Source organism: Fistularia commersonii, chromosome 12, assembly GCF_037954325.1.
Source record: "Fistularia commersonii isolate RoL2024-O1a breed Wild chromosome 12, RoL_Fcom_v1.0, whole genome shotgun sequence".
Lineage (NCBI taxonomy): Eukaryota > Metazoa > Chordata > Actinopteri > Syngnathiformes > Fistulariidae > Fistularia > Fistularia commersonii.
Window position 1 is genome coordinate 15,959,960 of NC_141295.1, and position 24,146 is coordinate 15,984,105.

General features: G+C 43.0%; 3 protein-coding genes across 8 annotated transcripts in view; 2 read left to right on the plus strand and 1 right to left on the minus strand.

Moving 5' to 3' along the window:
* The first annotated feature begins 434 nt into the window (after positions 1–434).
* On the plus strand, positions 435–6,781 carry tmem184c (transmembrane protein 184C). The gene is made up of 10 exons (XM_086157370.1): positions 435–1,029; positions 1,727–1,857; positions 1,953–1,989; positions 2,127–2,332; positions 2,989–3,063; positions 3,141–3,234; positions 3,351–3,463; positions 4,212–4,311; positions 4,386–4,557; positions 4,633–6,781. The coding sequence occupies exons 1-10, from the start codon at positions 913–915 to the stop codon at positions 4,941–4,943; spliced, it is 1,356 nt and encodes a 451-aa protein (XP_086013496.1). The 5' UTR covers positions 435–912; the 3' UTR covers positions 4,944–6,781.
* On the minus strand, positions 6,775–20,332 carry prmt9 (protein arginine methyltransferase 9). 3 transcript variants are annotated; one of them, XM_086157367.1, is made up of 14 exons: positions 19,725–20,332; positions 19,434–19,605; positions 18,776–18,975; positions 18,428–18,576; positions 18,092–18,328; positions 17,243–17,410; positions 17,048–17,150; positions 14,570–14,679; positions 12,876–13,068; positions 11,278–11,461; positions 9,269–9,938; positions 9,040–9,193; positions 8,156–8,278; positions 6,775–7,324 (listed from the first exon to the last, which is right to left on the minus strand). In XM_086157367.1, exons 3-14 carry the CDS (start codon positions 18,971–18,973, stop codon positions 7,085–7,087), a joined length of 2,529 nt encoding a protein of 842 aa, XP_086013493.1. In that variant the 5' UTR covers positions 18,974–18,975; positions 19,434–19,605; positions 19,725–20,332; the 3' UTR covers positions 6,775–7,084. The 3 variants fall into 3 exon arrangements, with proteins under 3 accessions (XP_086013493.1, XP_086013494.1, XP_086013495.1); XM_086157368.1 differs by lacking the exons at positions 18,428–18,576; positions 18,776–18,975; positions 19,434–19,605; positions 19,725–20,332 and adding an exon at positions 17,487–17,524 and having other exon boundaries at positions 18,092–18,181; XM_086157369.1 differs by lacking the exons at positions 18,428–18,576; positions 18,776–18,975; positions 19,434–19,605; positions 19,725–20,332 and having other exon boundaries at positions 18,114–18,240.
* Positions 20,333–21,990: 1,658 nt separating this feature from the next.
* arhgap10 (Rho GTPase activating protein 10) overlaps positions 21,991–24,146 on the plus strand; it is a 45,545-nt gene continuing 43,389 nt past the window's right edge. For all 4 annotated transcript variants that reach the window (XM_086157374.1, XM_086157375.1, XM_086157376.1 and 1 more), the window contains exon 1: positions 21,991–22,593. In XM_086157374.1, coding sequence (XP_086013500.1) covers positions 22,440–22,593 — 154 coding nt within the window. In that variant the 5' untranslated portion in view covers positions 21,991–22,439. The remainder of the gene's footprint in view (positions 22,594–24,146) is intronic.

The following is a 24,146-nucleotide window of genomic DNA, read 5'->3' on the forward strand; positions in this document are numbered from 1 at the left end:
GTTAAGTATCTTGATCAATTTATTTCTGAATTATTGGACTTTTTTCTATAAAAAAAAAAGATGGGAGTGGAAACAGGGTTGAAGAGTGAGACTTAAAACATTTATTTGTGGTATCCGTTGGCAAATGATAGCAAACATAGATTGAATCTAATGAAGGGGTTCAATAAACATTTATAAAATGGCTATAACTGAGACCCAGAATACTACTAAAAAGTGTTTTCAACAAACTATAAAAAATATTAGGATCACATCATGTGGTAGAGTTTTGAAGCGATTCTTGCTCTACAGTGCCATCTAGTGGCCAAAATGAGACACTAATAATACGGTGCAACCAAACTATCTAAATACTGAGTCTAGAGCAGCGTGATCAACGCCTCTAAGATGATTGGTTGTTTAATCCGCTTCCACCAATCACAATCATGTTTGTAGACGGGACTCGATGAGACGCCACAGTAGAGAGCACCATCAATACCAAATACTTATTAGAAAACTTTAATGCCACTTTCGAATACAAAAAAGTCTAATATCTATTTCGATTTTTAGTGAAGTCGAGTTGCAGTTTAAAATCGTACCGTTTGTGATTCGGTCAATCTCGGCAGGTCATCGCCAAATGATCTTCCGAATTGTTTGTTTACATGGCTGAACAGTTGACAAGCTAACGTTAGCCTAGCCATTTTTAGCTGGCTAAAATCGAGTCATATGAGCCAATAATTATTCAGTAGCTTCGTCCGAATGGATGGAAGTTGACAACACCGCAGCCCGTCTCTCGCCACATGCGGACAAGCGGGGCATTTTGTCACGTAGCGGTAACGCTAAAGCTAAATGTGTCACTTGGCGCAAACGTTTGTCAAAAGAGTTAATCGTGTAACTTACAGTCAATTGTGAAGGCCTTCGGGGCGTCGTCGAGTCAGGATGCCTTGTTCCTTGGGGAACTGGAGACGATGGATCCGACCGCTGGTCGCTGTGTTGTATATTCTGTTATTACTGGTCGTGTTGCCTTTATGCATCTGGGAGCTTCAGAAGTCAGAGGTCAGTTATTCAGATTCGATGGCTGTGATTTTGACCTGACAGTTACAATAGGAATCCTGTAATCTCAGTAGTTTTTCAATGCTATCCTCCAAGTCACAACAAGGGCTTGGGATCTCTCCTCATCATAATATACATTAACTTCCCCTCCTTATATTACTCCCGTAGTATAAATTGACATTTTTAAAATAAAGCATTACAAAACTGTATCTGTGACAGGGTTGGTGATTTCATAATGTGGATGTGTATTAGATTAGATTCAACATATTGTCATTACACATGTTCAAGTAAATGGGAATGAAATGCAGTTTAACATCTAACCAGAAGTGTAAAAGAGATGAAGCTGCAGCTATAATAAATAAATTAACAAGATGTACATGGTATACAATGTCAGTAATTTACTGGCGATAGGATATGTACACTAAATGTTGTAGACTATAGATAGGAACTATGGACATCATTTACAAGTAAAACAGTAGAGGTGATAATTTATGCTATACAAAAATACAACATTTGAAATGGATGATAAATAATATATTGCATATGTGTATGGGTCTGCTATGTAATTACACCATACAAGTTAATTCCAGAAGTGCTTAATACATTGTAGATTACATACAGTATATGCATGTATTCCGAGATTGCCACTGTTTTTTTCACACTTCCCCTTGGAAATGAAATGTTCCCCTCGTAATTGCAGGTCGGGACCCACAACAAAGCGTGGTTCATCGCTGGGATATTCGTCTTCATGACCATACCCATATCTCTATGGGGCATTCTCCAGCATCTCGTTCACTACACTCAGCCTGAGCTTCAGAAACCCATAATCAGGTAGAGATGTCAACAGTCCACTCATACATGAAGAGCGTATCCTAGAAACCATTTTTAATTATGTGTGTTAAATGTTTTCTTGCTTGTTTCTCAAGGATACTGTGGATGGTCCCAATTTACAGCTTGGACAGCGTAAGTTGTGTCTAATATGAAAAAAACAGACAAAAGCAACAACAACCAGACAGTGTATCGACTGAGTTACAGATACATATTTCATATTAACGTGTAAACATTCCCTCACATCACCTTTTTCCCCTCTTATTTTGTAGTGGATTGCGCTGAAATACCCCAATATAGCAATTTATGTGGACACATGCAGAGAGTGCTACGAGGCCTACGTCATCTACAACTTCATGACCTTCTTACTTAACTACCTGGAGAATCAGTATCCCAGCCTGCTGATGATGCTGGAGGTCCAGGAACAGCAGAAACACCTGCCTCCCCTCTGCTGCTGCCCGCCATGGCCAATGGGAGAGTAAGTATTTGGTGTAAAATTGCTCTTCATGCTTCCATGCAATTACTTTTGCTTTTGTTATTGACCCAGACGTCTTTATTGGCAGCCTCGTCCCTTCAAATTATATTGATATGGTTTTCTAGTTAATGTAATCCTATTAAGATGTTTTTTGGTCTCCTCACAGCCACTGGGACAAGCGGTACTTGATTTCAAAATTTTGTTTTTATTTTATACTTAGATGTCTATGTAAATGAAGAAAATAGAACCGCATTTGGTTCCTGTGACTTTACATGCGTTATATGCATTTCTCTGTGAACTAATTAAAGTGCTTGGCATGAATTTTATTTATTCCGCTTTTCAAAGTGGACGAACTCAGTGACAGTCACCAGATTCAAATTTGTTGCACTCAGGCAGTCCCGGTAATGGATTAAAATGCAGTTAATTTTAGTCCGACTGTTTTTAGAAGGCTGTTTTGTTCCTTTCAAACAATCCACTTAAAGGTCAGCAGCAGTTACAAAATGGGATTTTGAATGCGCTTCCTTCCTTTATTTATTTTGAACTTGAACCAAACATTGAGGAGACTTTGTGGCCTTCGTCATTGCGATGATTGCATTAGTCTCATCTGCCACGGCTCTAATGAATGAATTTTCTAAATGGAGCAAAAACATCCCGTGCAGGGTCCTGCTCTTGAGATGCAAGCTGGGAGTGTTGCAGTACACAGTGGTACGGCCCGTGACAACAGTGATCGCATTGTAAGTAAGCCATGCGTTGACAAGATACCGACTGCGACCGTTCATAGCTCATATTTGTTGCTTCTCGCTCTTCCCAGGATCTGCCAGCTATGTAAGGTTTACCACGAAGGCAATTTCAGCTACACAAATGCGTGGACGTACCTGGTCATCGTCAACAATATGTCACAGCTGGTACGGCGGCTTCCCGATTCGGTGTCTCCGTTTTGAATTTATCTGTGTCCAAGCTGCATGATGAGCTCCCCTGTTTTCACTCCGTGTGCTCCTGTCTTTCCTCTCCTCCCATCTAGTTTGCCATGTACTGCCTGGTGCTGTTCTACAGGGCTCTGAGAGAAGAACTCAGTCCCATCAGACCTGTTGGCAAGTTCCTGTGTGTTAAAATGGTGGTGTTTGTCTCGTTCTGGTAAGTTTCTGTCCGCAGCTGTGGACAAGATTTTTGAAAACGTGCACATTGGGTACATTTTGCATGATTTGAAAATGAGACCGGGGAATTAAACAACTTTTGCTTTTATGGAAAAGCATCTTTGAGTAACTGGTGATGTCAAATTTGAATTCTGTTACCAGTTTCCGTAGATATACACGATATCACAGCATTTGATTAGGAATGGCAAACAAGTATCAGGTACACTTACATGAGTAGATGAAACAGCAGGAATGCAAAGTATAACTATTTTTATTAATTTTCTTTATCGCTTATACTGCACTCAGTTTCACGGGGCCGCTGGAGCCCATCCCAGCTGTCATTGGCTGTCGATAGGCAGGGTTCACCCTGGACCGGTCCCCCAGTCAATCACAGGAACACACGCAGAGACAAACAACCGTTGAGCTACTTTTTCCACACATCAGGGCAATTTAGGGTCTACTATTAACCTCCTGCGAGTTTTTGGACTGTGAAAGGAAACCTGGAGAAAACCCATGCAGACATGGAAAGAACCTAAGAGACTTCAGACAGAAAGGCCCCATCTCGGAATTGAATCAGGGATCTTCTTGCTGGAAGCAAGCAAACTGCGCCACCGTGTTGCATAGAACTAAATAACAGCATTACAACTATTTAAATATACCAACATAGGACTTAGCATTTGAGCATTTTCCTCATTTAACGTTTACACCCTGTGAAACCGGTGCTTTTTCTGTTTCGACAATGCTCGCAGGCAAGCCGTGTTCATCGCCCTACTGGTGAAAGTGGGCATCATCTCAGAGACGCGCACGTGGGACTGGAAAACCGTGGAGGCAGTTGCCACTGGCTTACAGGTACGATGAAGCAAACGTGTTGGTACGATATTGCTCATTTTCCCTACTTGATCGTACAATGTGCATCCTTCTAGGATTTTGTCATATGTGTGGAGATGTTCCTGGCGGCCATCGCCCACCACTTCAGCTTCACTTACAAGCCTTACATCCAGGAGGCCGAGGAGGGTTCCTGCTTTGACTCGTTCATGGCCATGTGGGACATATCGGACGTCAGGGCCGACATTTCCGAACAAGTCCGCAACGTCGGTAAGCGCCCTCGAGCACCTGCCGTCGCACGTATTCTCCAGTTCATGTTCATTCAGTCACGCTTCGTTTTTGCAGGTCGAACAGTCATGGGCCGCCCGAGGAAGTCCTATTTCGGCGAGGCGCAGACGGACAGCGAGTGCTCCGGCCTTCTCTCTTCAGCCTCTCAAGACGCCATCACGGAATCCGCAAACAACCCAGCGCCGCACATGGGTCAGTACGAAGGCATGGGGAAGACCCTCACCCCGCACTCCCTGTCGGCCCCGGCCGGCTTCAACTCCGCGCCGTGGGACGAGGGATACGAGGCTAGATCCGACGATTCCCCCGAAGAAGCAAGGACAGACCAAACCAAAGAACCCGCAGAGGGAGATCTGATCGTAATCGCCTAGTTTTCGTTTGACCAAAGGGCACCATTCTCCACAGACCCTTTTCAAAATCTCTCTCTGGGCAGGACCTGCTCGCAGCCTTCCATCTTCATCCTCCATTAAACCTCGCTTCCCGAATGCAGCCTAATAAAAACTAAACAGTTGGGCAGAGCGGCGCATCGCAACTAGTCCATTATTGCCAGCAAATGCAAAACCTAATGGATCTCCCTGCTAATGACAGCTCTAAGAATGTTAACAAGTTTGGACGCTTCAGGGATGATGTGCATTCTACGAGAGTATACGGCCCTTTGAGCGACTCACAAATGTTTTCACTCGATGTCGGTCGCAGAGATGAGACGAGACTATCCGGCGCATCCCGGAGTCTGGAAGAAGCACATGTTTTTTTTTTTGTTTTTTTTTTTCCTCCAGGTAGGAAACAATCACACCCTTTTCTTTGTGTGGACACAATCATATCATGTCAGCTCTAACAAAGAGAAATATATGCAACTTTTCAGGTTTAAACAATTTTTCTTTTCATATTCGTGGTGATTTCAGGGGATGTTTAGTGACCCAGCACTTGAGTACAAGCTTTTAATGAGGACTAGATGAAAAAATATGTCGAAGAGGGAGCAGAGCTGTTGCTATTGCGAAAGAAATGCACATTAATCAATTTCTTTTAACAGTATTCTTGGTATTATCGATGTTTTTTTCTTAAAAACCACCGATGCCAGAGTTGCTCCTTATTCCCCTGTGGCTACTATTTATTTTGGAGAAACATCTGCAGACAAATTATCAATTGATTTACAGATAAATGTGGGAACAATCTTAGAGAAATGTACACGTGTCAGGCTACAAGCAACAGATTCAGTCACTTCAGGAGATGTTTCCTGTCAAGATAATGACTGATATATATGGATATTACAAGGATTTTATTGATGAATAAGCTTTCAATTAAGCTGTGTTTAAATTTTATCATCAAGATTTAGCTGTAAGGCGTGATACCGTCATATAGTTTGGGTCCGCCTCCTGCGGTAGATGTTAATCCAACGGCGAAAACGTAATCTGTCACCGTCATTTACAAATTTAGAGGATCGCATTTTAGTTGGTTTACAACAAAATAACACACGACCACGTCAGCATCCAAGAGAATATCATATCCAGGCACCAAACAAACTGATCAGATATGAATTTGTTGTAATAAATTATACTGATAAAATCAGTCAAAATGTCATGATATTTGTATATCATGTAGTATATTGTTATTGTAGTATATTCCCATGATTCACATCAGTATTCTTTAAAAGTAAAAGCAAAGGATTTAAGTAAACTGGACCTGTATTTCACTCACTCTAAATCTACAATAATTGCTTTCTTGAAAAGCAGATTTTTTTTTTTCTCGTAGTCATTCCTATGTTTTCAGAGCTGCCGTGTTCTGCGTGTCATGGATGGAGTCGATACACAGCAACAATTTGCATTCATTTTAATGGTTTTTCTGAACTTCCCGTCTCCCATTGCGGATGGGACGTCACAGCGATGACACGGAAGCCACTGATACTTTTTTGTTAGTTCTTGTGACTTCTTTTATTTTTTCTTGCAGGGATATTGACACGTGTAATGTAAAGTGGTAGATCTGTCAGTAAAATAGTAAAACGCATCATATCAATAGCATCAGCCGCATCATGTGCAGCCAGCAGCATGTTGCATTGCCTTATGTCATTTTATTTTTGGGAATAAAATTTACAAAATTACATCAGGATGGAAACAGATGCCCTGCGTTTTAATTTTCCATTTCATCGAATAGTTCCTTGAAGAAACTTTTCAATTGAATTAAAAAAAAGCAACTGTGACTAGTTCATTTTTCTTTTGTATTTATTAAGAAAGCCTTTCGGCCATATTATATGATATACCTACAAACATGACGTTATTACGCTATAAAAGTCCCACGATGTTGATGGCACAAATGACGAGAAACAATGGTACAATTGAGGTTTCGGTGCAGGAACACGTGAGGCTTTTGAGTCATGCAGGCCTCCGCTAGATCACCAAAAAATGGATCGTGCAAGTCCGAAAACACCGGAGGTTCCTCAGACTTACGTTTTACCGAGAGGAGAAGAAACATGACTGAACGTCATTTGGTTTTAGCCCAATTTCACCGCAGTGAAGTGTTACTCCATTGGGACGGGCAGATTCCTTCCACGCACTGCAATAGATATGGTGCTCTTATGGAGCCGGACCGCTAAGTGGACCCAGTCTCTTGCTTGTACCTCCACGGGCTGCTGCAGCACCACCGCCGCCTGCTTCCAGTGAGAGTTGGGGCAGAAGGTGCTCACGCTGATTTCTTGATCCAGGTAGATGTTGTACCAAAAGGGAATGGCGGTTATTCTACCCGGAGATGTCGCCTGAACCTGGACAGAGATATAATTACATAGTGAGATGCATTTTGAACGGTCGGTCTTCTTGCATGGAGTCGGACAGCGGCGGCCTGCCCGAGTTCGCAAGGATCCCTGTCGGCCTGTCATCGGTGATGATGACCTGAATTGTTAAAAAAAAAAAAAAAATCGAGTGCGAATGTAAATTAGTAAACAAAGGTGGGTAATATGTGTTTTTTTATTGTTTTGGTGATTCTTTAGTGAACAAAACGGGATGCAGATCTGCCTGAGTGACGTTGCATTTATATTAAATCTGGCTTCTTCTTGGCTGCTCCGTTCACGGGTGGCTGCAACGAATCATCTTCCTCCATCCAACCTTTTTCTCTCACGCCATCCATAAATCAGGCCTCCTGCCCGGCAGTTCCAACCCTCAGTGTCCTTCTACCCAGATCTTCATGTGCCGTCCCTCTGATGCACTGCTTTGCTGATCCCATCCACGCTCCCGGTGAGGAACCTCCGCATCTTCACCTCTGCTGCCTCCAGCTCTTTTCCTCAGTGTTTCTACTAAACCAGACAACATGTCTGGCGTTTCCTGTCTTCTCCTCCTTCCCCTTTCATTCTGGCTGATCCTCTTTTATCACCCCTGACACTTTTCTCCACCTGTTCCAACTTGCCCTCACACATTTCTTCACCTCTTCTTCGTAATCTCCGTTGCTCTTGACTAGTTGATCCTGAATACTTAAAACCCTCCACCTTCTTTATCTCCTGCCGCCTCACCGCTTCAGTCAAACTTAAGTTTGTTTTCTCCTGAGAGGTGTCGACCCTTTTTGAAAAGCGGCAAAAAAAAATAAAATAGATTGACTTCACCTTGACTTCTCGGTCGGTGTAGTTCGTATTGGCATCCATGAGGTCGAGGGTGAAGAGCTCCACTGACTCGCTGAGATGCCTGCACTCCAGCGTGGAGAAATCCAGAAATACGTGGACCGGTACCTTCGGAAAACAGAAGACGGGGAGTGAATAAGGAAGTCTGGCGGTATAAATAAGTCGGATATAAAACCAACACTTGGTGGATGAAATGTTGAGACAAAGATACTTGAAGGAAAACCAAAGTGTCGGGAAGAAAAGCGCTCTCTTCCTCCCAATCCAGCGTTTATGCACGAAAGGCTGGAATCCGAAGTGTCAACAAAATAATGGCTCTATCACCGACGGCTGCTGGCTGGAAGGCACGTCTTCAAAAAGCCGACGGCGGGACCGCACACTACGTCGCGGACGGGGGTGGGGGTGGGGGGGGATCACGGCGGCGGCGGCACAGAAAAGCACCGCGGCTTCCTTCGGCGCAGAACAAAAGGATCTTTCCTCCTCCCCCGTCACAGCTGTGGAGGCTTCGGAGCCCCGCCGTTTGATGTGCTCCCCTTCGCCGCGTCCTGACGGATCCAGGTAGGAGACAAAGTCCCGGGCCGGTCGTGTGACAGTTTGTGCTAGAAAAAAAAAAAAAAAAAAAAAAAAGAAAGTGCCCTCCGCCGAGGCCTTCAAAGACGACATCTGGTTAAACAAGCCGCCGTCCCGCTAGGCCGCGGGAAATTAGAGCACAAACATCACGCCGGGTACAGAAAAGAAAAAGGCGAAAACTGTAGTTTCAGGACCGAACAAAGAATTCAAAGGGATTTCGCGGCATGTTTGACGCAGACGGGGGCCCTCGAGTCACTTCAACACACTTCCAGATTCACGGTGGGCCTGACAGAGACACTCACAGTGAACTGGTTGATGAAGGGCGCGATGTTGAACCCCAGCGTGGGCTCCTGGCCCTGAACGGCGCTCTCCAGCAGCAGCATGTCGGATTCCACCAGCATGCCGTGCACCACGATCCTGCGGGGGAACACCGAGCCCCCTTCGTCCAAGAGGCACCTGGCGAGGAGCACACTGTGAAAACGGGCCGCGGACGCCGAACCCCGGCTTCCCCGACGGACCCCTTCACCTCACCTGGCCAGCGAGGCCTTCTCCATCAGCTTTTGCCGGATGAGGCCGCACGTCTCGACGCAGTCGAGGACGATGGCGCTCCAGAGCTTCTCCCTGGACGGCCTCTTCAGCATTCCCTCCTCGTCCTCGGTGTGGTTGAGCCAGAACTCCAGTCGCTCCTCGGGGACGCCGCGGGAGCGAGCCAGTCTCCTCAGCACCTCCTGCTGCTTGCTTTTCTCCACGGAGCTGTAGGCTTTCACGCGGCCCTGGTCGGCAGCGAGGAGGGACAGCAGAGAGAAGCCCTCCGACACGTCCAGGACATAGAGCAGGTCGTCGGAGGCGACGGGAGATTCGAGCCCTGGGGTTTGACACGAAACCTTCAGCCGGGAGATGAGCTTGGCGAGCGCGTCGGAGAAACTGCGGTGGTAGTCGTGGTTGTTCAGGAGCGCCATTTCCGAACACTCCAGGATGCAGAAGTCTTTCTTGCGGTCCTGATCCGTCTGCAGGCACGCCAGCGCGCTGCACAGCTCCGCCTCAGGGCTGGAAACGGGGTTCGCCGGGGGCCGGGGGTCCGGACGCTCGTCCAGCTGGATCTCGCGCCCGTCTCTCACCACGGCGGCGCAGGTGAGCCTCAGGTAGGTGTCCCGGCAGGAAACTTCCACGACGACCTCGTCTCCAGGTTTCAGGACAAATCCTGAAAATGAAAAAAAAAAAAAGGAAAATCAAATCAATTTCAATTACAAAAGAAAACAATTAAAAAAAAATTCCAAATCCAAAATAAGTTTTAAGATGCTGCGGTTTTTGGACTTTTCTCCCACCATCGCTTTTTTAAATTAACATTAAAATAAAATAAAAATAACAATTCCCAAGCTTTTAAGCCACTGACCACCAAAAGTACCAGAAGCCTCTAAGGTCCCCACTCGCCCCGGAGGAGGAGATAAAGACTGATGTTGTGCACGAGTTAACTGAGAAATACACTATAAATATCGCTCAGCACAGTATAAATGGTAAAAACGCTCGCCACTCATATGGCGCTTTCATCACCGCGCTTACACTGGATTACTTTCACTGACAGCCACGGCGGCAGGGCTCACTCCACCGACTCAGCCTGTCAATAGTGTGCTTTAAACGACCTAAATGTTAACATTATTCATAACCGTCTTCATTATGAGCCAACAAATTGAAGGTTTGAATTGACTGTTCTTGTAATATTAATTGCAGTATAATATCAATGAATTGCAGCCATTACGAGGAAATTAGCTGTCGGCCAGGCTCTGACAAACAAAACAAAAAAAAAAAAAAAACCTGCAGGGAGCAGAGGGTGCGACACGTGCCCGATACTCGCCGATCACAGGGGCTGTTGTTACGGTTTTATAAAAGTTTCAAAATCCGAGCGGAGTGAAGAGCCGAGGGAAAGGAAGCGGGAGATGTAGAAAAGGGTGGGGGGGTAGAGGAGGAGGCAGGCAGGCAGGCAGGCAGGGAGCCCGGGCCCACTCGGGAAATGAGATTCAGGGGAGCGAAGGGGGGCGGGGGGGTCCTAAAGGAATAACATCTGTTCACGTCTTCATGTCAGCGCGCAGCTCATCACAGGCATTTGGGGAAAATGCATATTTATCGCCTATAAGAATTTCATGAACGCTAAAGAGTGTCACGGGCGATCACGGTGCGACGCGTCTCACCGGCCGGAAAGCGGATGTCGGCGATCACCGGGAATGTGTGTGTGTGTGTGTGTGTGTGTTGGGGGGGGGGATTCCCTTGAAGCTGTCAGCCCCCCCCCCCCCGTCTGAGAGAACAACGTGCCTCGATGCCAACTGGAACGTGTCACCGCGTGTCTGTAGCTATAAAGTTCACGGCAGAGCGCCCTCAGGAAGCACAGGCGGCCTTAATGTGATGAGCAATTAAAACTTTTTGCAGCTCCTGTCACCTTATTTGGGACTTAGCGAGCATCCAGTGCCCTCAACTGATGTAACGTGGAAATGCAGGGATAACAGGAATCGCAAAAAACGAAGTTGTGCACTATAATGGCTTGTCACCCTTTGCGCTATGGCTGGGGTAGATGGCCTGCTCCCAGCAGGTGTCCTCCTGGGGCCCCGTGGACAAACTGCTCTCTTCGTCCAGGTGGAGCTGGAACCACACGGCCAGGGCGTCCAGCTCCCCCTCCTGCGTAACGGGGAGGCGGATCCTACGAGCCTCCCGGGAGCTGAGGCCCTCCAGGTCCTGCGGGATTGCAGAAAAAAAATTTAATAAATCAAGCAACCAGGGACTTGAATCTGCAAACCCTCCTTATGACAGTGACCCAATAGGTAATTAGAGGCCTCATGATATCACGGTCACAATTAAAATTATTATGCATTGTTATGCATGTAATTTATTATTATTATAATTATTATTTGAAATATATCTTTAGACATACTCTTTGTAAGCTTGAAAATTATTTTCAAATTAAACACGTAATCTTAAAAAGAGTGGGAGTATTTAATTATTTATCTATCTCTCTCCCTCTCTCTATATGTATATGTGCATTTTATAATACAAATAATATATAGTATACAAATAATGTATTAAAAAAAAAAAAATCACAATTTTTTCTTCTGCCACTAATTATAACCAGATCAAATGCAGTCGGCATGAAATTATGAATCTCTTGTTCTCAACATTCAAGATTTTTATTCAAGATTGTAGTCAGATTTATACAGACTCACAGAAATCATTCAAATGATAAAAAAAAACTGAAATGAAAAAAAAAAAAACAATAAATGAAAATAACAAAATCAATCTTGTCTGTAGCCTGGATTCAGTGACAATAAGAATTTTTTTTTTTAATGAAAACCTATGTTAAAATACATTCACATTCAATTTTCCGCACCTGATTGAACACACTGTATTCTATGTGGTTTCATTTTATTTCAGCTTTCTTAACTGAATTTAAACCGTTTTTATTTCTTTTAACAGATAGATTAATAAACACATTGTTATCATTGCTTTGATAGCATTCAATTTTGAATAATTCAAAACAAAATGTAGATAAACATGTCAGGCAGACACAGACTTTTGCGTAACTTGACATGTTTACAAGCATGTGTGTGTGTGTGTGTGTGTGTGTGAGGGGGGTCTTTCCCTGCCTTTCTGCAGCAGCTACTACATTCAAATGCAGGCTGAGAATGTTTCTTTCTGCATGTTTTCATCCCTTATTCTTCATACAGTTCTGTCATGGGGCCGCGCAGGGAGCGCGGTCTGTGCGTTGCTCCCTTACGCGTCCGGATAAACATTGTTCACCATGAATATCTACAAACGATCCCTCAGGTGCTGGCAGATGAACGCCAGCTCTCTGCGCTGCCAGGTGCACGGCGGGAGATAATGAATCACACAATCCCCGCCGGCCCGGCTAAATAATAAGGAGACGGCGATTCGCAAAATCCAGGCCTGTGAGGCAGCCAATATGTCGGATCTGCGAGACCAAGGGAAGCTCGGTGGAGTAAATTATCCATTTGACGACCAAAAGCTAAATTATTTCGCTTGTCTCACGGCCATGGGAACGCGATAAAAAGTAGGAAGAACGTAGTCATCGCAAAGTACTAGGTTTTGTGTTGTTGTTTTGAAGACGCCGCACAAAAACACGCAAATAGCTCACCTGCACGTTGTTGAAATCTATGTCGAGGGCCGTGAAGGGCTCGGTCAGGGCCCGGTACCCTCCCGGCAGCCTGCTCAGCCTCTCCGTCGTGTACGGCTCCATGGAGTCGTCCGGCTCCAGGCTGCAGCTCACCGGGCTGCGCAGCTCCCCGGCCGCGGCCAGCGGCAGACCCCCCAGCTCGGACACGCACAGTCTGTCGGGACACGGAATCGGCAAATGGGCCCGCCGCTTTTATTTGTGAATGAATCCCGGTTCCCTGCAGATGGAATGGAGTCTAACTGAGAAGCATAAAGACAAATTTGGGGACTCTTCCACTGACAAACTGATCGATGTTTCGAAAAGAATTTGAGCTCGGATGCAGACGTGCAGGACAAACGCTACACAGCTGATAACGGTTTTAATTTTTGCTCCTATAAAATGATGCTGCCTCTGCGCTTCCCTCTGGAACACACAATTTTACATTTAAAAACATATAATAATAATTTTCCTTTCCCTCAGATTAATTCCAACAACGCCCAGATTAAGTACACATAAACCATCTATTTTGTAAGACGCTCCTTATTTTTAGTAAATTATGGTTTCAGCAGAGATCATAATTCAAAATTATGATCATTATACATTTCCATACTAAGTGCATGTTTTAAAAAAGTAATACATTTTATTTGAAGGTGCAAAATGCCGGGCTAACACCTAACGATTTTCACAGTTGCAGGCTTAAAACTGAAAGTCAAAAGGAAATTTTAGGAGTTTTACTGGAGGCCCAGCACGCTCCCGTCATCTCCATCATTAAGTATAAGGTGGTTATCAGAGATTTCCGAGTCTAGGGTTTATGGTATTATCAAACGGTTTTGAAATTTTCAGGCTTTACAGATCGAAATACAATCAACAACCAATAGTTGAGCTCCAACCAAAAAGGAAATCTGGCAGACAAACAGTCACCAGAATGATATTGGCTGCAGAGATGGTATTTGCTGGCGGTATGAATGAACGGGAACGGTGAAGGACGCCCCCATCAATATGGAGACTCCAGAAAGAGGAGCGGCTGGTGGAGCTGTGGGCAAAACAACCCGGCTTGTACGATGTCAACTCTCCGACATCATCACGACCAAGTGGAGAAGGTAAAGTGATGGACTGAAATGGCAGAAGCTCTGCAAATATCTGGTGAAAACACTGCATGGTGGAGAAAAAAAATGTTGATCTAATCTAGTTGTTGTCTTGGAAATAGTGACCCTGTAAGATTTACAGTCTTTATAAAATCTCAGTCTGAGACTCGGCTGACACTTAAGATTCAAAGAACAAGTCTTTAGATGGGAGCTGTTATGAGATGGTCGTTTTCCACAAGCCTTTTTCAAAGTCCTCTGATGTAAGATTGACTTTAGGCGACACCTTACAGACATATACATATACACGAAATCCACCTTAAAAAGAAACAATACAAATAAAAACAATAAAAGTGACCACGTTTTAAAAATAAAACCATAAAAGCGATGGGACAACTGCTGTCAGATGGATTAAGGCGCTTTAAACAGATGTGTTTTGAATTGAAAATGCAGTAATCAATCGATGATGTATTTTTTGGGATAATTTTACCTCATCGATGGATTTTACCTTTAAATATATGATAGGTTAGATGTGTGAGTTCGAGTTAGTCTGACTTGTATCCCAAACATCACATCCTTCCCTGCCAAGCCTACCTGTTATGCCGTCGGATCTCCAGGCACTCGACGGCCATGCCGAAGACAGTTGCTCCAGCAGGTATGACCCGGCCTGTGGCGGACGGCTCTTGGAGTTCACTCTCCCCTCCCTTCAGGGGAAAAAAAAAAAGGGACATTTTTTTTCTCAAAATCCACAATTATGTGCTTTCTGCACACATTACATTACATTTGGCAGACGCTTTTATCCAAAGCGACTTACAATAGAGGACATAGGGACTGCAAATACACTTGCAAATACACACAGAATTGGTAATGAGTGCTCTAAATAACCTGTGAATGAGAGGGTGAATGGTTGTATGTGTCTATATGTGCTCCACGCTCACCGTGACCCGGAGTGTAGGATAAGCAGTGTATAGATAATGAATGAATAAACAACATTTTGCAGAGAAAGGGACCACTGATGGCATATTTGACAACAAAATGCAAGGAATTTGGATCATCCATAAACTCCATCTACCACTGTTCATCCCTCTTAGGGGGTTTTGCATGGGAAGTTATCAAGTTTAAATATACTCTGAGATGCGTTATTTGTGCCAAATCCATTTCCAGAGGCTGGGCTCAGTATTTGCCAAAGTGACAGAGAGCATGGGAAAAAGTCCCTGGGCGCTTATATAACAAAAACATTAGCACATATTAGCAAAGGGTGAATTCTTTGTGCTTAAAAACAAACCAAAAAAAACAACAAATAAAAAAAAAAACAAGAAAACCAGTAAAATGAAAAGGTTAAAGCAAGTTTTAAAAAAAAAAGACAATATTGGGTTTAATGCAACTTTCACAAAAATCCAGTTTACTCATTTGAAAAAATGAGTTAAAAATCTTACTGTTCATACTGTTCATACAATGTTATACTATTACTTATTATTGTTATGTTTTTCTTGTAACTCTGGCACAACAATGTCCTTCGGGATAAATAAAGTTTTTTTTTATTCTTATTCTTATTCTTAAAAAGGAATTTGAGTGATGCGTGAATAGAATGACAGAGAATGTTTATTTCCATATGAGGTGTGAATAAGTTTCCGTTTTTGTCATGCAAAACAATATATATATGAATATATATATATACGTGTGTGTGTATGTATATACATATACACAGTATATATGTACAGTAGTACCTCATTTTTCACTGGGTTACATTCAAGAACCAGCTTCGATCAACAAAAATCCGCAAAGTTGTGACCATACTTGTATCTTATTATTCATAAAGATTTTAAAGCTTTATGACCCTCCCCACGCTCTTATTGAAATTGCCTTTACTCTTATAAACACTCCCTTTATAAATCACACAAACACTGCAGAGTAATACTACGGGTTGCGATTGCACGTTGAAGTGAAAAAGGCCAAGGCGAGTACTGAATGCATGCTCTGCACAGGAGATGGAGAGAATGATGCTACAGTCGCTAAGCGAATCAGACACCAGGGTGCGGAACACCATGCTCGGGTTGGTCGCCAACCTAGAAAATAATGATTTTACCATAAAAACAATTGAAATAAAAAAATATATAAAAATACATGATTCAAAAATCCTTTGTTTAGTGAAGAAAAAATCTGCGATTTCTTCTTTTGTTTCAAGGGTTGCCACAGCGACTCAACCTCCTCCATCTAATCCTATTCACTGTATCCTCCTCTCTCACAACAGCAAGCTTCATATCTTCACTCATTACGTCCATAAATCTTCTCATTGGTCTTTCTCTAAACCAAGGGTGCCAAACTCATTTTCACATCAGTATAATAGTTGCCCTCAAAGGGTCACATGTAACAGTAACAGTATAAATGTAACTAAATGTAAAATAAATGTAATTACTCTTTAATGTGAAATAACTCTCAATTTATTACTCATTCAAATCCAAAATGTTACATATGCATTACCATCTTTCTTGAAACAGCCTTCCATCTGCATCAACTTTTCTCTTCCTGGACATTTAGGGATCATCTGTATTTTTCAAATCCACTTGTTGAAAATCGCATTGATATAGATAAACTGCAATCTACTGGTGGGATGCCATCACTTTGCAGGTAACTTGATCGGCATGAATTGTGGGAAGAGTAGTTTCTGGTCAATGCACGCTTTTGACCTATTTATTTTAAGACGATTAGACCTTTTTAGACGTTCTTGGGGGCCACATAAAATGATGTGGCGGGCCACATTTTGCCCGCAGGCCTTAAGTTTGACACATCTGCCCTAGATGTCCTGCCCGGCAGCTCCAAATACAGCATTTGTCTACCAGTATAATCACTATCCCTCCTCAGTCTGGCTTCTCTGACCTTCTCTCCAAAAAAATCTAACATTTGCGGTCCCTCTGCTAGACTCAATCCTGATCCTATCCATCCTTGTCACTCCCAAAAAGAACCTCACCCCGATATAAAATTAGATATGTAAGAGTTAAAAATCCACGATGGAGTGGGACCGGACTGCTGTTTATATAAACTTCTTTGGAGAATAGATGTCGGTTTGGTTACCTGAGGAGGCAGCAGGAGGTGGTGCCAGGCATGGATGAGGCTCTCTATGATGCCCTCGCCGAACAGCCCGGCGTCCACAGTCTCGGTTACCACCAGCGACACCCTGTCAAAGCGCGTCAAATATCACTTTAAAAATCAGAAAGTCGCCGGACGTCTTATACAGAGATATCGAAAACAGCGTTGAGGCCGTCGCACCTATGTGGGATATCCTTCGGCACCTCCATATCCAGAGATTTCATGTGAAGAATCTTGATCTGCCCGCCCATCCCGTTGGCCGCCACGACCTCGCAGGCCAGTTCGTACATCGTCTTTGACAGCTCGCAGGCGTACACCTCGGACGCACCGGCTTTCTTCGCGCACATCCTGAACAGGAGAGAACCAGGGAATGAGGAAAAAAATAGAATAAATAAGTAAGTAAGCAAGCATCCAAAGCACAGACCCGCTCTCGCTGCTGCTGCGAAGACTCCAAAGCTCGGACTGTGAGGTGGAAATCAAAAATTCCCATTACATTACATTAGTAATTTGACAGACACTTTTATCCAATGCGGCTTACAAGAAGTGCAATTCAGTCACCGAAGATACGAACTATTTACTGAAATCCAGCCGCATGTTTAAAAGATAAGGCCATTTGGTAAAAAATGTTTATCGCTTTTTGGATCAAGTTTTAAATAACAGAGGAATTCTTTAAAACTGGTGTCTGGTGTTGAAATATGTTGAATAGGACGTGATTCTACACAATATATGTCACATTTACTGAAATCCAGCCGCAGGTTTAAAAGGTAAAGCGATTTGGTCAACAAGTGTTTATCTCACCGAGTTGAAGGTTTTTGCCAGGAGTTTTAAATAACAGATAAATTCTTATAAGCTGGTGTCAGGTGCTGAAATATGCTGACTAGGATGTGATTCTACACAAAATATGTCAAATTAACTCAAATCTAGCTGCAGATTTAAAGGATATAGCCATTTGGTCAAAAAGAGTTCATCTCACCAAGTTGAGGTTTTAGGCACAAGTTGTAAAATTACTTCCAGTGGAAAATATCTCACCCAAGGATCCCAGTGCCAGTACCTATGTCAAGCACAGTATTGCAGCCGCTCTGAACGGCTTTCTGGATGGCCTGCTGGTATTTGCGGTTCCTCCCGTGGTCGTTGAGCATCAAGAAGTGCCAACGCTCCACCAACCAGTTGGCCACGCGGTAGAAGTTCTCCCTGGCTTCGGGGTAGTCCGGCCTCACCTTTAGGGCTTTGTGAAAATGACCAGCCGCCTCGTCTCTAAACCCCATTCTCAATGTTTGAAAAAAAAAAAGAATTAGGGTCATCATCCATTCGTACGGATTCAGGTTGTCATAAGTATGGTAACCGTGATAAAGGTAGATTAGATACCTGAAGAGGTGTTCTCCCATGCTGTTCAGAATGACCTCATCGGCGGGGAACAGCTCCAGCGCCTGTTCGTAACAGTCAAAGAGGTCCTGAATGCGTCCCACCGAGTCCAGCTCCTCTGCCCATTTAAACAGGGTGAATCTGAAGGATTCCTGCAAAACATACCTAAATCAACTGGTGTTGCACGTTTAGATGGCTGAACCAGGGGAAGATGCAATCAAACAATCCGCAAGCAAAACACTGGCGTTGTTGTTTCTGACATATTGTAATCCAGTATTTAAATTGTACAATTAAATGAATGACTACATCTGTGCTCCATTGTGTGTTTTTTTTTGCTGTCGCGGCTCATACCTTTGCAAAGTCTTTGAACACGGGCGCCAGATTGAGGACCAGAAGGTAGTGCACAAACGCAGTGCCGTAGTCTTGGTTGAACAGGCACTGCTGGGCGCTTTCGAGGGAGCTGGACACCAGCTCGTTCCTGGCCGGGTCCTCTCTGCGGCGCCTCCGGGGCCTCCTCCCATGCTTGGGCTTTGCACTTGTGTTGGGCATCCCTGCAGAAATAAACACAAACAGTATGTTGTACATTATAAAAGCAAATTAAGGACCCTACAGAATGCAGACAGAGACGGTGGATATCAAATATTATCATCATTATGAAAGTTGTTGAAAGTTATGAAAGTGAGGCAGGTAATTTATTATGAGAAATCGTATCTCTTCTTATTTGTGCAGCTCTTCGATTGAAGGTGCTCGGTAAAAGAATTCATATTTATTATGCATTTATGTGAGACATGTTGTGAAAAACAGACTTTAAGAGACATGAGACAAAGTTTGTACTTCCTGTGGTTCAGTTCTGACCAAAAAAAAGGCGCGTTAGAGTGTTTACACCACATTTTTAACTGTAAAGAGCATTATTTGGATTGGACCGTGAAGTAAAAAAAACAGGTCACCAAAGCAACATCTGGGTTTCCTACAGCCAACTCGTCGTGCACCAAAGATGGTGATGACTTACCGTGCGTCAAAGGAGGGCGCACAGCACAGGAAAACACACTTTACAGATGCTCAAGTTGCTGGATGGTGTTGAAAATCATATAAACAAAACGTTATCATTTCCTTCAGGTGCACTGAAGTCCACGGCGCCGTTTTTCCAGGATCGCTGCAGCAACGCGGCACATCGGCTCACACTGCACAAAAAAATCGGAAGGTGGATTAAAACGGTTAAACCTATCCGGAATAAAATGTGCTATAAGTATTCAGGGTGCAGCTGCGCAGTTACATGCGCACCTCATTGCTGCTAAGTTACCTATCTATCGTTTACCGCTGGTCGAGATACGTGTCCGTGCAAAACACTCCTCCGGGCGAAACACCAAGCGCCATATGGTTCCGCGTCCCGTGCGGAGCTATCCAGAATAGTAAAAATTCAAAGATCTTCGTATCCCCACGTTGAATTGTTGCGAATAATAAGTCCGGTAAATCTTTCGAGAGCACGTTAAAGTATCTGTAACGCCTCAAGTTCGTCTGTGTGTGCAAATCGCTGAGAAATTTATCTTTAAGCTTGAAACAAAGAGTGCAAAAGATTAAGATAGATCTCTGACGCGAAGACAAGCCGTGCAAAATCAAATCCGTACGCCCAATTGTCATTGGATTTTATTGCTTATGTTTATTGCCTTGTTACCTTGTTGCACCAGATTGCAATAAATACACTTGTAAAATTGCACGATTTGTAATTAACTTGACTATTCGTAAAGAGCAAAGAAAAAAAAGAAAAACTCTGGCATATCTATCTATCTATCTATCTATCTATCTATCTATCTATCTATCTATCTATCTATCTATCTATCTATCTATCTATCTATCTATCCATCCATCCATCCATCCATCCATCCATCCATCCATCCATCCATCCATCCATCCATCTATCTATCTATCTTTAATTATTTTGTATGTATCCAAATATTTATCTATGTATTTCTTCCATTGTATACACATTTATTTTTGAATTTGCAGTCATTTTTTTCCTTCTGTATTTCTTAATTTTTTTACCATTTTATTTTATGTATTTATTTAATTGTGTATTTTGTAATGGATTTAAAAGGAGTATTTATATTTAATCTTATTAAGATAGTAAGGCAGTTTTCTATCCATCTACTTCATACCAAAGTGTCTTTAATTTTGTTCAAACAATTCAAGAAAACAATAAGCAGTTATAAGACACTACTGAAATTTATGGACAATTATCATAGAATTAGTTAAGCATATATGATTAAAAATTAAATATATTTCTGACATTTTTCACCTTGGTCATTGTTTTATCAGTCCCTAATACAGAATCATTTTCACCACTATGGTGAAATGGTTTAAATTATTTTTCCAAAAGACTAAAAATATACTGTGCTTGCTGTTGAATATAAAACACATTTCAATCCTTTATTTATTCATGACTGGTCTGTAACCTGTATGTGTGTGTGTGTGTTTCTGTGTGTGTGTGTGTGTGAGAGAGAGAGAAAGATGTCTGCAAAGTAACCAGCAACAAGCACAGCACAAGTAGAATGTGGGTATTTTTAGATCACCACCCAGGAGGTGTGTAGCGTTTGTGTGTGTGCATGTGTGCATGTGTGTGTGTTAGTGGGGCATAACCAAAAACCACAGTTATGTGAAGCAGATACATTCCCAGAAATATAACTGGTTTGCTTTTTTCTGCTATGAAGCTATGATCTTGAATCAGTTAGTAAAATCAAAAAAATGTGTGAGATGTAACTGGGATACATATACAAATGATTATAGTTATTTTACTTGCAAATTTTTGGGGACATTTATTGGGAATATTTTCTACTCCGGTAATGTCAGATCAGCGTTCAACAGTTGATGACTCATCATTTTTTTATGCAAATGCAGCAGACGTTTAACCTGATTATTGTTCGAACACCTTTGACCCGCCGTGTGAAGAAAACATTGAAACCACTGACCATATATTTTTCTCATGCGAAAAAGTACAGGGCTTTTGGGCTAAAACTCAAAAATTTGTTAAAGACAATTTTCCATCGTCACCAGTTTCCTCTCTAAAGAGATGACATAACATTTGGTTTACATTTGGTTTACTTTTAAGCAACAAGAGATGAACTATGTGTCAATGTTATTTTAGGCCTGGCTAAGTTATTCAATCACAAAAACAGAATGCAAAAGTGTTCCCCGATTTTACATTCTTTATAAACAATTTTGAATTATATAAAAGAAACCTTAAAACGTATGGAAAAATCCAAAAACCAAAAAATTTACAGTTTGATGTCTGAGATTCCTTGTGAACCACCAAGTTAATACATGTTATATTCCCCATGCAGGTTTTTTTTTTTTTAATTTTATTTATCTATTTATTTATTTAATCATTTTCTTTTTCTTTCGTTTTCGTCTAGCATTAAACATTTCTCAAAAACCTTTAAAAACAATAAAAATAAATAAAACTTTGACCCGCCGTGCAACGAAATCAATTGCGAGAGCACGTCGACGCAAAGGCAGAAGTGACGGAACTATCTCGCTGAAGCTCGGCACTCTTGGGTAGAACTCTTCTGCTACACGCATGCATGTCTGTAGAGTTTGTGAATCTGTCACTTAACTAGGTGGGGTACACTTGATGGAGGAAGGAAAAATTGAGCAACTGCAACAATGGCTTTTTAACAACTCCAGTGAACTGACTTCCGGTGAACGCTTCACCCGACCACGTATTGCTATCACCTTTTAACCGTTTTATACCTGGTAGCTAACCTCCCTCTCGCCGTTTGACAACTCGTGAACAACACCCATGCGCCCGTGTCAGAAGTTACCATGCTAACCGCCGCTAGCCGCCGCAGTTTCTTCACGTAGCTATGGTTCGGACTCCCGCCGTCGTCCGAGTCACCCTGCTAGCAAAGTTTAAGTCGAATTCCGAGAGTTTTTAACCCCCACCTCTTTAGAAAAAAAAAACCACACTAACTCTCGACGAAGTTGCCGCCCCGGGCAGCGGACGGGAAAAAAAACGACAGAAATGGGACTGCACCCGCTGGAGTTCAGCGAATGCTATCTGGACAGCCCGGGATTCAGGGAGAAGATCAAGGCTCACGAAGCGGAGCTGGAAAAAACCAACAGGTTTATCAAAGAGCTGTACAAAGATGGGAAGAACCTCATCAACGCCACCAAACGTGAGTGGATTTCACCCTCTTTTTTTAAAAAAAAAAAAACAAAAACAAAAAATAAATAAATAAATAAACAAAAAAGTTTCATCACTTTACTTTTCAGTTGGCCAACAAACTTAAATGGCTGTGGTCATGATGGTCCTGTCTGGCCTTGATGCAAAAGTGGCAGCACACTTGTACTCTGTTGCAGGGAAAGTTTCTTATTATCCCCTTCTCTACTAATAATTCATTCATCAGCTTCTGATCATACAGTTGCATCGACTGTTTTGAGCTTCTGACATGTTTGTTATTATGTTTTGCAACGGCTCATTAGATATTATCTTTTATTGTACGCCACCTCAATTGTGACATGGCAGCTCAGTCATATGCTCTGGTTTTAAAAGTCTCATCGACTGGGGTTAAAGATTAACGCGGACGGTTTAAGGCTCGTGGAGGACGTCGGGTCAAGTCAGATTTTTACCTGTGTGCTGCTGAGCAGGTCTGGACCACGCTCTGAAATGATTTACAGAAACCCGAGGAGAATAACCGCCCTTGAGCACTGCCAATGTAGGCGGCCGTTTGCCTCGACCGTCGGGATTAGAAATTGAGGTGGAAAGCAAAGGTGTGACAGAGACCGGCGTGGCATGAGGGTTTGAGTGACGCTTATGACAGCTGCTCTCGATCTGGTACAGAGGATGCATTTGTGGCAGGGTGATGCCACCGTGCACACTCATCTCTCTGCGTAATGTTCTCATTGAGGTGAACGCATCAGCCTTGCGTGCCGCACGTCAACGCTCACTCGTATTTCTGCAGTTGCGTTAACTCCTACAACATGTGTATTTGCACAGGTGTGGCTAATCTGCCCTTCTACCTTGAGAAGATGCGGCCAGTCTCCTCTCATGTGTCTTTATTACACGCATAAAAGAATCTTATGAGAGAAGCAAAGGGGGGGAGTTCGGCTTTACAAGTGGATTTCATGGAATCTTATTTGGCGCCCATTGACGAAACGTGTCATAAACCTCTGCGTATTTTCTCGGTCACAAGACACGTCAGCGCACCGTCTGGAGAGTCATAAAAGTAACTCTGACGCCTCGTTGGCGCTTCAAGAAGACCTGGGTTTAACCGAACTCCCGGTAAAAAGACAAATGAGATGGTTATCAGAACACTAAGAATCCTTGACGGCTTTGAAAATTGGGACACAACTTTTTTTTCCTCTGAAAATATCTTCCTAAAGTGCAGCCGGGTTTGCATGCTGCCAGTGTAACTATAGATCAAAAACATTGATTATCCCGTTGGCAGTGATATAACCGGTGGATATCATGCAGGACAAACCCGGAGGGCAGATGTCGACAATAGACGCTTTCGTGCCGTGGTGTCCCGTTGGGCTTCTTTCCACTCCTAACCTGTAGTTAAACCATCATTGACTAAATTGACCCTCTCGGTTTTGCGCTATTCTTGTGTTTTATTGAAAATGACGTATTGCAGGGGTTGCATTTTATTTATTTTATTTCATTTTTTTTTTTTTTTTGTTCTTCCTCCTGCCTCATTTTCTTTTCAACTTAATCACAGGGAGCTTTGCC

What these genes read in the sequence shown, in the direction of transcription:
- prmt9 (XM_086157367.1), bottom strand. Translation starts at nt 18,973, where the DNA reads ATGCCCAACACAAGTGCAAAGCCCAAGCATGGGAGGAGGCCCCGGAGG. An exon ending in CCTTCATCAACCAGTTCACT is followed by an intron (nt 8,279 to 9,039) that starts GTGAGTGTCTCT and finishes TGTTTTCCGAAG; the next exon opens with GTACCGGTCCACGTATTTCT. An exon ending in ACACCGACCGAGAAGTCAAG is followed by an intron (nt 7,325 to 8,155) that starts GTGAAGTCAATC and finishes ATCTCTGTCCAG; the next exon opens with GTTCAGGCGACATCTCCGGG.
- tmem184c (XM_086157370.1), top strand. Translation starts at nt 913, where the DNA reads ATGCCTTGTTCCTTGGGGAACTGGAGACGATGGATCCGACCGCTGGTC. An exon ending in CTTCAGAAACCCATAATCAG is followed by an intron (nt 1,858 to 1,952) that starts GTAGAGATGTCA and finishes TTGTTTCTCAAG; the next exon opens with GATACTGTGGATGGTCCCAA. An exon ending in CCGCCATGGCCAATGGGAGA is followed by an intron (nt 2,333 to 2,988) that starts GTAAGTATTTGG and finishes CATCCCGTGCAG; the next exon opens with GGTCCTGCTCTTGAGATGCA.